At 42.5% G+C, this 15472-nt stretch overlaps 1 protein-coding gene across 4 annotated transcripts in view; it reads left to right on the top strand.

The window, feature by feature from the left end:
- Positions 1-15060, top strand: part of col7a1 (collagen, type VII, alpha 1) — a 77362-nt gene extending 62302 nt beyond the window's left edge. For 2 of the 4 annotated variants that reach the window (XM_010881574.5, XM_029114288.2), the window contains exons 91-121: positions 1003-1062; positions 1204-1248; positions 1355-1390; positions 1486-1521; positions 1600-1659; positions 1800-1925; positions 2014-2085; positions 2482-2517; positions 2743-2802; positions 2896-2940; positions 4613-4648; positions 4771-4806; positions 4970-5026; positions 5133-5204; positions 5309-5380; positions 7374-7409; positions 7623-7703; positions 8393-8446; positions 8692-8745; positions 8839-8901; positions 9233-9295; positions 9483-9599; positions 9673-9750; positions 10167-10220; positions 10363-10411; positions 10805-10813; positions 11301-11381; positions 11757-11888; positions 12755-12817; positions 14006-14188; positions 14377-15060. In XM_010881574.5, the coding sequence (XP_010879876.5) occupies positions 1003-1062; positions 1204-1248; positions 1355-1390; positions 1486-1521; positions 1600-1659; positions 1800-1925; positions 2014-2085; positions 2482-2517; positions 2743-2802; positions 2896-2940; positions 4613-4648; positions 4771-4806; positions 4970-5026; positions 5133-5204; positions 5309-5380; positions 7374-7409; positions 7623-7703; positions 8393-8446; positions 8692-8745; positions 8839-8901; positions 9233-9295; positions 9483-9599; positions 9673-9750; positions 10167-10220; positions 10363-10411; positions 10805-10813; positions 11301-11381; positions 11757-11888; positions 12755-12817; positions 14006-14188; positions 14377-14405 (1995 nt within the window). In that variant the 3' untranslated portion in view covers positions 14406-15060. The remainder of the gene's footprint in view (positions 1-1002; positions 1063-1203; positions 1249-1354; positions 1391-1485; positions 1522-1599; positions 1660-1799; positions 1926-2013; positions 2086-2481; positions 2518-2742; positions 2803-2895; positions 2941-4612; positions 4649-4770; positions 4807-4969; positions 5027-5132; positions 5205-5308; positions 5381-7373; positions 7410-7622; positions 7704-8392; positions 8447-8691; positions 8746-8838; positions 8902-9232; positions 9296-9482; positions 9600-9672; positions 9751-10166; positions 10221-10362; positions 10412-10804; positions 10814-11300; positions 11382-11756; positions 11889-12754; positions 12818-14005; positions 14189-14376) is intronic. The other 2 variants (XM_020055151.3, XM_034287550.1) reach the window with 2 other exon arrangements.
- Positions 15061-15472: the final 412 nt, after the last annotated feature.

Below are 15472 nucleotides of genomic sequence, written 5' to 3'. Positions count from 1 at the left end.
GATTTACAAATCTTTACAAATGTTGTTTTTAGTTATGGTAATATATTGTGCTTTCATTACAAAAATCATCTTACTTTAATTGGGAGGGTTTTGTGATTAATATTTTTACTATGGACTTATGGACTTTTTTTTTATTTAGACCAGAGGCAAAAACGTGTTTTTTAATGTGTTTTGATTTAAAGTTGTAATATTTTTCAGAGTTACTGTATACACAACTTCCTGGAATACTCTGTTTCGGGGAGACGCTGAATATAAAATATGGCTGTAGATACACCACTCTCTCCTACAACTTAGACCCACTGATTCTCCAAATGAAATCATAATGAATCATAGGCCAGTAAACAAACATTAGTGAAGTGCTTTCAATAGAGCTGGTTTCAGCCAGTGTGCCGCCATAGACTGGAGTGCCTTTAGGAACACTCAGTGGAGCCTCTAAATGTTCATAATATAGATCAATTGTTCTGAACACCCACTGTGTAAATGTGACCTGGAATGCATGTCACCTTTGGACTTCAGACCTCAGATATTATATTGAAGGGCAAATGGTTGCTGTACTACTGTCATTAGTCAAACCTCCAAATACAGTGTAATGCCTCGTTTTACATTTCAGTAAAGCCTGGATTGTGACACGCTAGATCTCTAGTGTTCCCATGTTCCCAAGTCCCATGATTTGTATTATTTGAATTAGAAGGAAATAGAAGGAACTATTCCAACTGTGAAAAATAAATGAACTATATTTCATCTAAAAGGGAAGTTTGTATATGTTTGGAAGGTGGTTCCAAATCTGACCCTCTGTCTCTCCCATTTCTTGTTTTTCTCAAATTTCCCCAACCCACAATAATAAGAAAGAGAATAGGATGACAGTCGTCAGGTCAGGAACTAGGTGAAATAGATCGGGATGGAACATCATATATAGTAATTGAAGTGTGTTTGTTGGGATTGGTTCAGGGACCTCCTGGTGTCTAGTAATGGAAGTGTGTGTATGTGTTTTGATTTGTTCAGGGACCTCCTGGTGTGACCTTACCTGGGACGGCAGGAGAGATAGGCCTGCCAGGGCTACGGGTGAGGGTGTTTGGTTGAACCCATTTTCTTCATTTCAGCTATTATCAAGGAATTAACTATTGCCCAACAAAAACGTGTATTGATATTTTGATGGCGGCGTGTATCTGTATTTCTTTCCCTTCCTGAATGTCTACCTTTTAGGGTGAGAGGGGAGATAGGGGCCCGACAGGCATCAAAGGGGACCGGGTGGGTAATGACACTTAACACACAACGTTACTCAACATTCAGATGCCACTGCTGAACACAGAGTGACCAGGGCAGTCATGGTGTGTCTCTGTATCCTGTTGTAAAGGGTGTTGCTGGTGAAGATGGGGAGCCTGGAGAAGATGTGAGTCACCGTTTGACATTTTATAATATCAGGTGGATCTAATGACTGTCAGAAGGCACTCTTAATTACTTCTCCAATCACATTCTGTCTCTTAGGGCGCTAGAGGACCACCAGGGCCGAAAGGTGACAAGGTAATAGACATCACCAGCTGTTTGTCTCGGTTTCCTCTGACTAAACATGTGACAGTACTGACAAGGCTTGTTTTGCAGGGAGAGAGAGGCATCGGGCTGGCAGGGCCTCCTGGTCAGCCGGGACCTCAAGGGTTGAAGGTTGCTATCATTCAATTTTACATGTTATCATAAGCAAAAACATCCTAAGTCTAAATGTAGCTATGTTCATAAAACCTGTCCGTCTCTCTTCTTGCCAAAACATCACCATAACCAGCTCATTGCCATTGCTTGTGTTCTAGGGTGACACTGGACTCCCTGGCTCAGCAGGCCCTCCAGGACCCAGTGGTGTTTCTGGAACCCCTGGTCTGGCTGGACTGAGAGGAGAGAATGGAAACCCAGGACCTCCTGGACCTTTAGGATCCAGGGTAATGGGGGCTACTATAGTATCCTGACTTTGTCCAGATAGATAACTGGGATGTTTCCGCTTGTTGATGCTTGTTGTCTACTCACTAGGGTATCCAAGGCTTTCCTGGTGAGGCTGGGACTCCTGGAGCTCCTGGCCCCCCCGGATCCCCTGGACTGGCTGTAAGTGGACCTGAACTGCATCATCATGAGTTCATTTGTGTGTGTGCTTGTGTGTTTGTGTGTGTGTGTGTGTGTGTGTGTGAAAGAGAGAGATAGATAGAGGGATAGGTGGGAGAGAGATGAAGGGAGAGAGAAGTGAGGGATGGGAGAGATGAGGGAGGAGAGAGATGGGAGGAGAGAGAGATGGGGAAGAGAAAAGTAAGGGGTGGGAGTGATTAGGGAGGAAAGATGAGGAGAAAGAGAGAGAGAGAAGTGAGGGATGGCAGTGATGAGGGGAGAGAGAGATGGGGGAGAGTGTTGGAGGGAGAGAGAGATGGGGAGAGAGTGATGGGGGAGAGTGTTAAAGAGAGAGAGATCTGCTAATATTCATGATCCATTCTTGTTCTTCCTTAACAGGGTCCACCAGGCATTGCTGGAGGTAAAGGGGACAAGGTGAGTAAACAAAGTGATAAACATGTCTTCCCAGCTGTATGCCTTATTGGAGGATGTGGACACATTTATCAAACTCCTCAACTATTGATGCTTTGTGTGTATTTGTATATACTGTGCGTGTATGGCTTGATTGCATAGATGGTCATTTGTTTCGTATCATCCTGCCTCCAGGTACTGTCAGGAAATAGGTTATTTAGATGTAATTTAATAAATGTCTGTCTTTAGGGAGCGACTGGAATAGGAGTACCTGGATTGAGAGGAGAAAGAGGAGACCCAGGGCCCAGGGTAAAATCTTATGACCATTTGTGTTTGAATTATATCAACATATTGTAGGATTGTGTGTTTTGGTGGTTCTACAGCTTTGTGTCATTTCTGCAGGGTGAGGAGGGTCGAGCGGGTCTGGATGGGGAGAGAGGACTAACGGTAAGTCTTTCATTAGTCATTGTCTCCTACCGTACAGCTCTGTTCCCCTCTGTCTGACCTATTGTAAACATCAACTTCATCGCTTCTCTCAAATTATCATCCACATTTTAGACTGTACCGACTCTGCTCTGTACCTCATAACCTCCTCACTGAGTTCTCTAGGGTGTTTGTGTTTGTTAGAGGTCACTGACTGGTCCAGCCCTCAACATAAATCCGATTAGATAGAGACCATATTGATGACATACAGAGAGCTCTAATGAACTGTAAAGACAAACATGAAAAGGTTTGTGTTGCATGAGCATTACGCCTCCGCTGTTATCTCCTTATATTGACCATCTTCAGTCATGCCAGGCTCTGCCCCTCTTTTGTCCCTTTCACATAGGTCTCCGTTCATACAGAGACATTGTTTGTAACCAGTCGTTTTAGTGAACCATAGCTCTAGACGTGAATTCGGAGAGGTGGTAGGTGTGGAAAGCACGTTGCGTGCATCATCCATGTGTGTGATGGCTGCATGTCTTCCTGGACAAATGCTGGTTTGGTTTTCAGTTTTTTCCAAAGATGGTGGGCAAGGATCCAGCTTTGTTTGTGTTCAATCAAATGTTGTTTTGTATTGGGTACTGGGGCCAATACATTCTTGGCATCATGACAAAGGGAGCAGATTGAACAGGCAATATTTAGTCAGTCTGCTTGGAAATTATTGCATTCCAAAGGGTTCCTGTCAATCTCTAGAAAGGGGCTGTGTTAACTTGGGTGAAACGACCAGACACACGTATTCACCTACGGTATTCCTGTACACTCCTTACTCCAGTGTTGGTTACGGTGGGTGTATCAGGCGAGTAGTGGTAGTTTTGGATTACTGAGGTCATAATGCTGATGAGGATGTGCTTCTTACCATTATTTTAGCAGGTAAGTTGATGGAACGTATTGTCATTTACAGCAACGCCCTGGGGAATAGTTCCTGGGGGAGGTGAGGGGATGAGTCAATTGGAAGATGTGGATGATGGTGTCCATGTTTGAATGATGGCTGGATTGGAAATGTGGACATGGGATCTTTAAAAGCGGTCACCGGTTTAACATCCAATCACCGGACACCGGTTTAACGTCCAATCACCGGATACCGGTTTAACATCCAATCACCGGACACCGGATTAACATCCAATCACCGGACACCGGTTTAACATCCAATCACCGGTCACCGGTTTAACATCCAATCACCGGACACCGGTTTAACATCCAATCACCGGACACCGGTTTAACATCCAATCACCGGTCACCGGTTTAGCATCCAATCACCGGACACCTGTTTAACATCCAATCACTAGACACCGGTTTAACATCCAATCACCGGTCACCGGTTTAACATCCAATCACCGGACAACGGTTTAACATCCAATCACCGGTCACCGGTTTAGCATCCAATCACCGGACACCGGTTTAACATCCAATCACCGGACACCGGTTTAACATCCAATCACCGGACACCGGTTTAACATCCCATCCAATACACAGCACCTTATCTTTGAACATTGGCGTTTGATAGTTAGACTTCCAGCGTAATCTGGTCTCCCATCCAGAGTCTGACCAGGTGACTGTAGCTTCAGACCATACCAGCAATGTGAAACAGGGTTCTATGCTGCTGGCTGAACATATTCATTGTCTGTCTGTTTACCAGGGTTCTCCAGGTAGCAGAGGAGAGAGGGGAGAGAAGGTGAATATTGGGCTCTTTATAACAATCTGTCTCTCTCTGTCTCTCTCTGTATTTTCCTCATGTAAAATAGTGAATCAAATTGACATGCCTGACTAGTAAGTCCTGCTCTCAATATATTTCAGGGTGAATTTGGGCCGCAAGGTGACAAAGGAGAAAAGGTATGCATTTTAATGTGACGAGTTAAAGAAGATGCATAGCAGCACAGAAAAAGAGCAAAAGGGAAAAAATTACAATAAAAACTCTTGATAGTACAGTTGTGAATAAATGTCGATTTATATGCGGCCATACTTCTAGGCCTTACAAAGCGGTTTCCTCTTGCAGGGCGATACTCTTCTGGTGATTGGCCCTACTGGAGAGAAAGGCAACAAAGGCGAAACGGTTTGTGATCCTCTCAACCCTAAATATCTAATTTAACTGATTCAGAGCACCAAGTATTACCTAAAAAATGCGGGGTGTGATTTATGACTGTTCTGTTCTTCGTCAGGGGGACCGCGGCCCCAAAGGTGTGCAGGGGGAGAAGGGCTTGAAAGGCAGTGATGGCCCAGCTGGGGAGCAGGTAAGGTTGGACTTGACAATGACACCAATTACCAGAGTTGGAAAGAGCACAAGCCTATCCAGGTGCAGGCTATTAATAACATCTAACTGTGTGTGTGTGAACAGGGCCTGAGAGGTGAGCCAGGGGACAGGGGCTCCACTGGGTTCCAGGGGGCCCGGGGTCCAGGAGGACAGAAGGTGACCACATGACCTGACCTGTTTCAATGCCTTCAACAACACTGCTGTGTGATCTCTGTCAGAGCCAGTGTCATCAGTAGTCAGTCAATATCAGGGAGGGTTTTTACACTACAAGGTTTTTATTTAGATGAACGAGACCTGCTGCCTGATTTGGGTCGGATCAATATTGTTTTTGTATAAATGGATGAAAATGGCAATTGTCACATGCCATCTTCCGAGGTAACATAGAACTGTTTTTCCGATCGGTACCCCCCCGCTCAGTGTGCGTTGGAGGGGAATACCCAGTGATGTAGGAAGTCTGCTGCTGAAGTCCCAATTCAGACTCCATAACATCATCAGAAAGACAGTGTTTTTGGGAAGCAACCAGAAACATCTCACACTTGCACTATAGAAATTCAACTATCGCTAGCAACAGCACTTTTTCAATGGAGATCACCAGGTCATTTACCAGGTTAACAACATTGTCAGTGAGATTATATGCCTTTCAGGTCAGTGGTCTGGCCATAGTGCTGTGCACACATGTGTTTTGCCTTATGGTGCAGTGAGAGTAACTTGTTGCAAGTGTGAATAGGACATTTTATTTACATATCATGTAAATGTGATTTCATTGAATTTGTTGTCACGACAGTTGTTGTAGTCTAAGGCTCTTTTAGAACCATTACCCTCGGTAGTCAGTCGGTATCAGGGTCAGTGTTATCAGTAGACAGTCACTATTACAACAAGTTGTCATTATCAGTGTCTATGTCATCAGTAGTCAGTATTAGAACCAGTAGTAAGTATCAGGCTCAGTGTCATTGTTAGTCAGTATTAGAACCAGTAGTCAGTCAGTTTCAGTGTCTATGTCTTCAGTAGTCAGTATTAGAACTAGTAGTCAGTCAGTTTCAGGGTCTATGTCTTCAGTAGTCAGTATTAGAACTAGTAGTCAGTCAGTTTCAGGGTCTATGTCATCAGTAGTCAGTATTAGAACCAGTAGTCAGTCAGTTTCAGGGTCTATGTCATCAGTAGTCAGTATTAGAACTAGTAGTCAGTCAGTTTCAGGGTCTATGTCATCAGTAGTCAGTATTAGAACTAGTAGTGAGTCAGTTTCAGGGTCTATGTCATCAGTAGTCAGTATTAGAACTAGTAGTCAGTCAGTTTTAGGGTCTATGTCATCAGTAGTCAGTATTAGAACTAGTAGTCAGTCAGTTTTAGGGTCTATGTCATCAGTAGTCAGTATTAGAACCAGTATCCTCAGTAGGCCGTCGGTATCAGGGTAAATGTCATTGAAATCAGTGTCATCGGTGGACAGGATTGAGATCATCATTACCTCGTCCACAGGCCATCTGCGAATATGGGTGAAATTGTCTGCAAACGAGATTAGGATTGACGTAATACTTGTCAGTCAGTGTCATGATTAATATTAAAATCTTTGCTGTGTATGGTGGCTGTAGTTGCAAAATGTTGTTACACTTCAGAAAAATGTCATGTAACTGTTTACCTCATTTGTGTCTATTCAAAAGCAAAAGGCACAAATTGGAAAATGCACCCTGAGTAGTCTGGGTGGAACAGAAAGGGCTGATAAAAAGACTTTGTATACGGTAGTTGAGAGTTCACCCAGTACAGATTAATGTTACCACAGGGATCATACGTTCATTTAGATGGTATTAAAGTTCCCAACAGAGAACACGTTTCAGATGAAAAACCCACGCGGATGCTCTAGTGTTTTTCTACAGCCCGTTCCACCAGCCATTCCTCTAGTTCCTATGTGGAGACAGACTGGCCATCTTTTAACAGCCCCTGGTCTTTTGTCTACTGTGTGTCAGGCCACTAGAGATGCAATGTAGAAGCAAAAGCAGTTTTGGGTGAAGGGCCTGCAGCTACATTCACAAACATAGAATATGGGTCATTGTCCCATAGTGTGTCCCATGAAAGGGAGGAATGTATTTGGCTGCATCAATGCTGTGGGTAAATGTTACACAGTTTTCTAATGGGTTTGTGTTTGATGTGTCAATAGGGTGAGGCGGGCCAACCTGGCGTACCTGGAGAACCCGTGAGTCCCCCATTTTACCACTACTTATGAAAACTTTAAATATTCAATACTGTCCAACTGCACATGAAAAACTCATGATGCAGTTGCCTATAATTTGGATACTTCTTGACCAAATTCTTGGTCAGAACAAACTCCTTTCCCTCCATCTCACTCCTCATTCTTGCTTCTATTGTTCAATAAAAGCCTCTGGTTGATGGTGATATTTTCTCCTAGGGCAAACCCGGAAAAGATGGAATGCCAGGCTTTAGAGGGGAGAAGGGAGATGTGGGGATAACTGGAATGCGTGGAATTAAGGTTTGTACATGTGTGTTTATTTGGCATTCTGCCAAGGTACAGGCACAGGCCTTTACCTTCCAACAGTGTCAATCACTGTCCTCTTCTAAGACAAAGTGGGTATGTGAGAAACTTAACGCAAGACAAAGGAGAAGTTCTAGATGCGTTTGGGGTTTTCTTCACATGACCTTGCCGCACTAATGGCAGTGCAATCAAAGCACGATAATCTGGGATTATAAATTACTAATCTAGACTGCAAAATTGTATCCGGCCCACTCAGTTTCACTGTGTAATCAGTACCCATCGACTTCCTTTTATCTATGGCAATTATGCTGTGCAAATCAGCCAACAGTTATTCATACTTTAAGTCTTATAAGGTTGTTATATGGTCAAACATGGTCCAACTCAATTCCACTTTTCAATTTGGCTTTAGTCACCTCTTCTTCTAGCCCATGATCTCCCTCATGCAAAACAGACCTGTTCTGACCAGCTGGTCGGTATTGGGAACTGTTTGTGTGAGTGACAGTTTTTGATGAGTCACCTTGTGAATGAGAGGTGGTTTGCTTTAGGCTGAGTTTGACTGGCAGCTGAAAGGACTGTCAGTCTATGTATAGGCTCGTTTTCATTCTGAATTGACAGTTTGATTCCGCTGTGCCTAGCATGGCTCCTCATCTGCCTCTCTGACTAACCAACCTAGTGATCGTTTCCAGGGCGACCGAGGATCAAAGGGAATGTGTGGATCGGACGGACTTAAAGGAGAGAAGGTGTAGTGGGAAACAGAAACCAATAATACATTACATTTATTCCAAAGGGGGCAATTATGGGAGTTGCATGGTTGGTTTTATAGTGCAAGTATTTGATAAGCAGAATACGTTATAAAATTGACTAAGTGCGGATGTCTACCTAATGACACGGTTTTAGGGGAATGGAGTACATACAGAATGTAATACACCTGGACTGTTTGACGATGTAGGACGGGGATGTTTTTCTCATCTCTGTCTGTGTTCAGGGAGACGCTGGAATCCATGGGCGTGCAGGGTTGCCTGGAAGGAAAGGTGAACAGGTAGGAAGTATTCTCCTTAGAAGTACATCTGGGCATCATCCTCATCATCCTCCAAGTGTGGTCTTGATTGTTGTTTTATCTGGGTTTATTCAGGGAGATTTAGGGCCTCCCGGGCCCACTGGAACTGCAGGGAAGGAGGGACTGATCGGCCCCAAGGTATTAGTCTATATCTGGTCTGTGTATGTGTGTGTGTGTGCACTTTGTTTATGTTATACAGAACGTATTATCAATCAGGTGGTTTGTTCCCTGTGTTTTATTTGGCCAAAGGCAACTTGGTTTTACTGTTGAAATTGCATTGGTAACCAGTTACTGATAACGGTAAGAAACCAATAGGTTCTTGGTATATTGCCAAAATATCACAGCTAAGGGCTGTATCCTTAGCCATGATATACTGGAAATAAATCACACCGCCTCTTACATCATTAAGTACAGTATCTTTTCAAAATACACTGTATATCAATGTGTAAATACAGTACAATGTTTGTAGGGTGACCGTGGCATCGATGGAGTCCTGGGACATAAAGGGGCTCAGGGAGAGAAGGGCGAAAGGGTAAGTCTTTGACCACAACTGAATCCAGCTACGATGTCTTGATCAGCACAAACACTATGAACGTCACCACAGCCAAACACCAATCTGGCCCATGACTGCAGCTGGACTGGTTTACCAGTCTGATCAAACCATTTGGTGGTGTATTATATCTGACTGTTTGATACCTCCTGCTCTCACTCTAATCAAGGGCCCCCCAGGTGTCCCCGGCCCCCCAGGCCCCAGAGGAGTGGATGGGGTCCCTGGACTTACAGGGTCTCAGGGACCTGCTGGAGTTAAAGGCCCTGAAGGCCTACAGGGACAGAAGGTATTCTCTTACGACAACATAGAGTTGTGTTTTAACTGAAGCCCTGTTCTAACCTGGTGCTTGTTGTTGTCAGGGGGAGCGAGGGCCTGCTGGTCCTGCCATGACTGGTCCACGTGGTATCCCAGGTATACCTGGGGAACGGGGCGAGCAGGTGAAAGGCACTTCTTTACTTCACAGTGCTTTACGTGCTTTAAAAACTTGAATATGAGCCTAGAAAATCAATTACAGGAATACCCTGAAAATCTGACGTTTCTGTAATGTGCTTCTTGAAATGACCTTGGAATTTATCAGCTGCGCTACTATAACTATCCATTGATGTAATGTCTTATTATTTTTTAGGTAAGAGAGAACTCACTGCTACACCGGGCTAATTAGCTGTGCTTGTTTCTTAAAATCCTCATGCGGTTATTTATGAGGACAAAAACATGAAAGAATGTATTTGTATGTTCAGCCATCCTCTACAAAGTATGGATTTAAACCATGGCCTGGTATAGTTGTTATTTTGTTCAACTGCTCCAAAAACAGTGTCTTTATTTAAGTGTGGTGTAATACCTGTCTCTGTTTCAGGGAGAGATGGGACCAGATGGAGCCAAGGGAGACAGAGGAGAGCCAGGCTTGACGGTCAGTGCTTCACCTGGGCCTCAGGACTTAAATCTGCTGACTGCCAATCTGCTTGCACACACATGTGGACACACACACATTTCTAATGCTGTCACGTCTCTGCCTGTGTGTTCCGCTCTTCTTCCTCTCTGGCTCTACACAGGAGGATGAGATTCGTACATATGTCCGCACAGAAATGAGTCAGCACTGTGGTAAGTCTGGTGAATGTCATTATTTTACAACTTCATGTTAGGTGTTTCCTCTTTCATTATATAGTCTCCTGGCCAAGAGAAACATTGGTCCATAGTTTAGCTTTCTTTGAACAGCCATAACAAACTTCTGAGAATATTTGCGACTGCTAGCTAAAAACCCACAGAAGGATTGGGGCATTTATTTGTATGGACACATTATTTCTTAAGATGTGTATCATAATCATCTGCCAAAACCCCAATATCCTAATTGAACATGTTATTGTCCTAAGTTAAACTTTAGTTGTCATCAAGTGATGTTAACATCCCTATTGAAAGTTATGTCCAATGTATGTTTTAAAAACCTCTTAAAAAAAGAGTAACATGGCTTTCTTCTCCTCTGTGTTTTTCTTGTAGCTTGTGGAGGTGAGTGTTGCTGACACATGGATCAGGTAGAAATACTCTAGTCAGCATTGAAGTAAACTATACCATGAAGATTCCATTGTTATCAGTTATTATTATTATTAGTTGGAATTTACTTCTGGTTCTGACATGTTGGTACTGTTTGTACTCTTGGTGTCATCTGGTGTGGTCCATGTTGGTTAATATTGATTGTACTCAGTGCTTGCTGTGGGCCAGTACAGAATTGACCTGCACATAATATTGGCTCTTAAATATAATGAGTACCAGTACCTATGTGTATATATATATATATGTATACATTTTTGGACTGGTACCCATTTCAGTCCACTTCAAACAAGTTCTGCTATGTGTTGTCATGGGTATATGTTACTGTGGGTTTCGGTGGTGTCTGGTGTTTCTCTGTGTTACTGACCAGTGTGGATGTCCTGTTGTTGTTTTGATGTTCCTGGCCCCTCCCCTTACCCCTGTCACCATCCTGGCCGGCTCTCAGGTATGATTGTCCCAGAAACACTGCCTAACACCAGGGCACTTCCTGCTCCAGAGAAACAGCTGGCCCGGCAGGGCAAGGATGGTGAGTGTGTCCTTCTGTCCAGCTGTTCCTCATAACATCTCTTGTCTGTCTGTATCTGTCTGTCTGCAGTACCTGTATCTGTCTGTCTGCAGTGCCTGTATCTGTCTGTCAGCTGTGTCTGTTGGCCTTTCTGTTGTATCAGTCCCTCTCCGTCTGTCTGTCTATCCTATTTTCATCCGGAGTCTCTGGTCATTATCTCAACTGTAACTCCCTGTTTGACCTTTGAAAGTGTGGTATTTCAGCTGAATAGAGGTCCTCGCCATTCACAGATGGACTGTGACCTTGCTAAAAAACCAATCCAGTGTTATGCTGTAGGAGTTGAGGGGTCATAGAGCTGGGATTTAAGTGTCTGGTGTGAATGGGGATGTGTTTCAGGTCGTGAGCTGCGTGTAGTGGTGAACACCAACGACCCAGATTATGAACACATCTACTCTATAGAGAGCTATGATGACCCCATGGCCATGGGACAGAGCATCCACCTTAGCCCCACTGGTGATCAAAGTGATGGTATGTCTCGCACATGTAAACACACAAACAGACCCCAAATCCAACTAACCCCAAGCATAACTCAACCATCTACTTAAATATCCCTCATATATTAAACCCAGCCTGACCATCGGCATAAATATCCCTCACAGACTGAACCCAGCCAGACCCTCAACTTAAGTATCCCTCACATACTGAACCCAGTCCGACCCTCACACACAGTACTAAACCCAGCCTGACCCACGATTTGAATATCCCTCATATATCAAAACCAGCCCGACCATCGGCATAAATATCCCTCACATACTAAACCCAGCCCGACCCTCGACATTAATATCCCTCATATATTAAACCCAGCCCGACCATCGGCATAAATATCCCTCACATACTGAACCCAACCAGACCCTCAACTTAAATATCCCTCACATACTGAACTCATTCTAACCATTCACTTAATAAACCTTGTCACACTGAACCCTGCCCAACACTTGAACCACTGCCATAAACATGCAACTTGGCTATCACAGTTGTTACTAGTGTGTTTGTATGTGTTGTGTACAATAGTCTGTTGGGTTGATAGTGTGTGTGTGTGTGTGTGTTTTTTTTGTACAGTATCCTGTTGTATTGATAGTATGTGTTTTGTGTTCAGTAGTCTGTTAGGTTATGGTGTGTGTGTGTTGTGTACAGTAGTTTATTCTTAACTTGAGATCTATGGAAATATACTGTACATGAAACATTACACTATGTGCATGTTTCTCAAGTTCTGTACTGTGTGTTTTAATATTTCTGAATGTGTTGTTGGTGCTGTGTCTTTTGTAATGTCAGTGCTCTTATCACAGTCTCTGTTCTTAGTTGTTGATGTTTGTTGTATGATTGCATGTCGGCAGGTAAGACAGTCACTGTTGACCCTCTGAATGCAAAGAGGCCCAAGAGAGAGGTTAAAGGGGAAGGTAAACCCCGCCTTCTTCCTCCACTTTTGGGGTGTTTCAAGGGTTAACTCTGTCTTCCCATCGCTGCATGCCATAGGCCTCTTTAGCATAGTGGTTTATAGTGTTCATCTCTGAAGCGCACAGACACACTTACTAATCCTAAGCACATCTGAAATATTACATGTTTATGTACATTGTACAACCTTGTTTCCAAAGTTGGGACGCTGCTTAAAATACAAATAAAAACAGAATGTAATGATGTGCAAATCATTTATCCCTATATTCATTTTTAAATAGTACAAAGACAACATAAAGGTTGAATCAGAAATGTTATTGTTTTTGGAAAAATGCATGCCCATTTTATATTTGATGCCAGCAACACATTTAAAAAAAGTTGGGACAGCATGGTCTGAATCTCTTTGCAATTTTAAGTTGAGAGACATTATTATTAAATTGATGCACTATTTGCCTGCGTAGTCTTTCAACGAGTGGTGAACCCCACCCCATCTTTACTTCTGACAGACCCATCCTCTCTGGGATGCTCTATTTATACCCAATCATGTTATTGACCTGTTGCCAGTTAACCTAATTACTTGTGAGATGTTCCACCAGGTTCTTTTTTTTTTACATTACACAACTTTTCCAGTCTTTTGATGCCCCTGTCCCAGGTTTTTTTAAATGTGTTACTGGCATCATATTCAAAGTGGGCATATATTCTTCAAGAAACAATAACATTTCTCCGGTTTAACATTTGATATGTTGACTTTTTTCAATTAAATATAGGGATTAAATGATTTGCACATAATTGCATTCTGTTTATATTTGCATTTTACACGTCCCAACATTTTGGAAAAAGGGGTTATATTTGACCTCACTTAGATTAAATGTTTTGTTTCTTAAAGAATGTGTTCTTTGGTCATTTGTTAATGAACACTTATTTATGGTCATCAAAGAATATTATGATAATCCACAGAAACAAGAATCCTGACACAAATTGAACTAACATTAATCTTTACTGTACCTTTTGAAGCTTGTACCCCTTTTTTTCTCACTGGGATTGTTGCCTGTGCATGTGGGTAAAAGTCATTTGAGGTTATGGTTAAAACAAACGTTAGGGGTTAGGTTTAGAATTAGAGTTTGTAATGGGAATAAATGTTTCTAAGAAACTCCTCAGTAGTATAATAATGGGTGTGTGTGTGTGTGTTGTAGCTCCAGTGGACCCGTGTGTGTTACCCCTGGAGGAAGGCAGCTGTGGGAGGTTTACTCTGCGTTGGTACTTTAACAGCCAGGTGAAAGCCTGCAGACCCTTTATCTACAGCGGCTGTGGGGGGAACGCCAACCGCTTCCTCCAGCAGGAGTCCTGTGAGGAACGCTGCCTCCTGGAGGACACAGGTGCTCTCACACACAAACACACACACAAACACACACACAATGCTGTACACAAAGATTAGAAACCTTGTGGACACAAACACACACACACAGTACTGTACACACAGATTATACAGCTAGTACACACACATATCTACAGACACTCATGCTGCACCATTCATGCCCCAATAAATGCGTTTGATGTGTTGCAGGTGCACTTCCTTTGAAGAAGGAGCGATGATGAACAGAATGTGATGACAACATCCTCTCCATCATAAAGAATGTCAACAAATGGTTGTTAAATATTTAATGTAATAAGCATAGGCAAGGGTCTGAATATACAGGATATATCACGGATGTGTGTCATTGCCACACGTTGAGTTGTTGATTTGTTTATTTATTTCAAGTGCATTTAAATTACATTAACTCCGGAGCCAAACATTTAAATTCCCCTCGGAATAACATCCAGCTATTACAAATGTACATTATTTTAAGATGACAGTGTTGTGCAAACTTTGACCCAACCTTACCTCAGAATGCAGAATCTGCCTTTAGTGGATGTGCAAGTAATGAGTTCCAAACCTTTCCGTTAAACTACAGAGCTGTTCTGTATGTATAAAGAGGCAGGCACAATACATGTTATAATATTTTGCCAATGTGATGTACATATAAATGTATATTTTTATTATCTGGGAAAAAGTGTTTTGTGTGTCCTAATAATTCACGTTAAACTCTGCATGTTTTTTTTCCTGACAGAGAAAAGGTGCTATTTTAAAAGGTATTTTTGTATTGCACATTTCATATGTTGTTTTCAAAGAAAGAATTAAGATTGTATTGTTGCACACAAAAACACACTCATGCTGGCTCAAAACATGAATACTTTTTTTATGAAATATATCAATAAACCAGAGAATTTCAGTTTTTCAGTAATGTTTTTATTTGTATATTATTATTATTTATATTATGTTGGTATTTTGAATATGATGTTGCTCAGCATACTGGCATATGTTTATGTATAAATGGATAGCTAAGTGGCATTTTCTTGTGGTCACTTTACATCGTAGTCATTTCACATGGTAGTCAGTTCACATGGTAGTCAGTTCACATCGTAGTCATTTCACATGGTAGTCAGTTCACATGGTAGTCAGTTCACATGGTAGTCATTTCACATGGTAGTCAGTTCACATGGTAGTCAGTTCACATGGTAGTCAGTTCACATGGTAGTCAGTTCACATGGTAGTCTGTTCACATGGTAGTCAGTTCACATCGTAGTCATTTCACATGGTAGTCAGTTCACATGGTAGTCTG

This window comes from Esox lucius, chromosome 17 (genome assembly GCF_011004845.1).
Source record: "Esox lucius isolate fEsoLuc1 chromosome 17, fEsoLuc1.pri, whole genome shotgun sequence".
Classification (NCBI taxonomy): Eukaryota; Metazoa; Chordata; class Actinopteri; order Esociformes; family Esocidae; genus Esox; species Esox lucius.
This window is presented reverse-complemented; position numbering and strand designations above follow the sequence as displayed.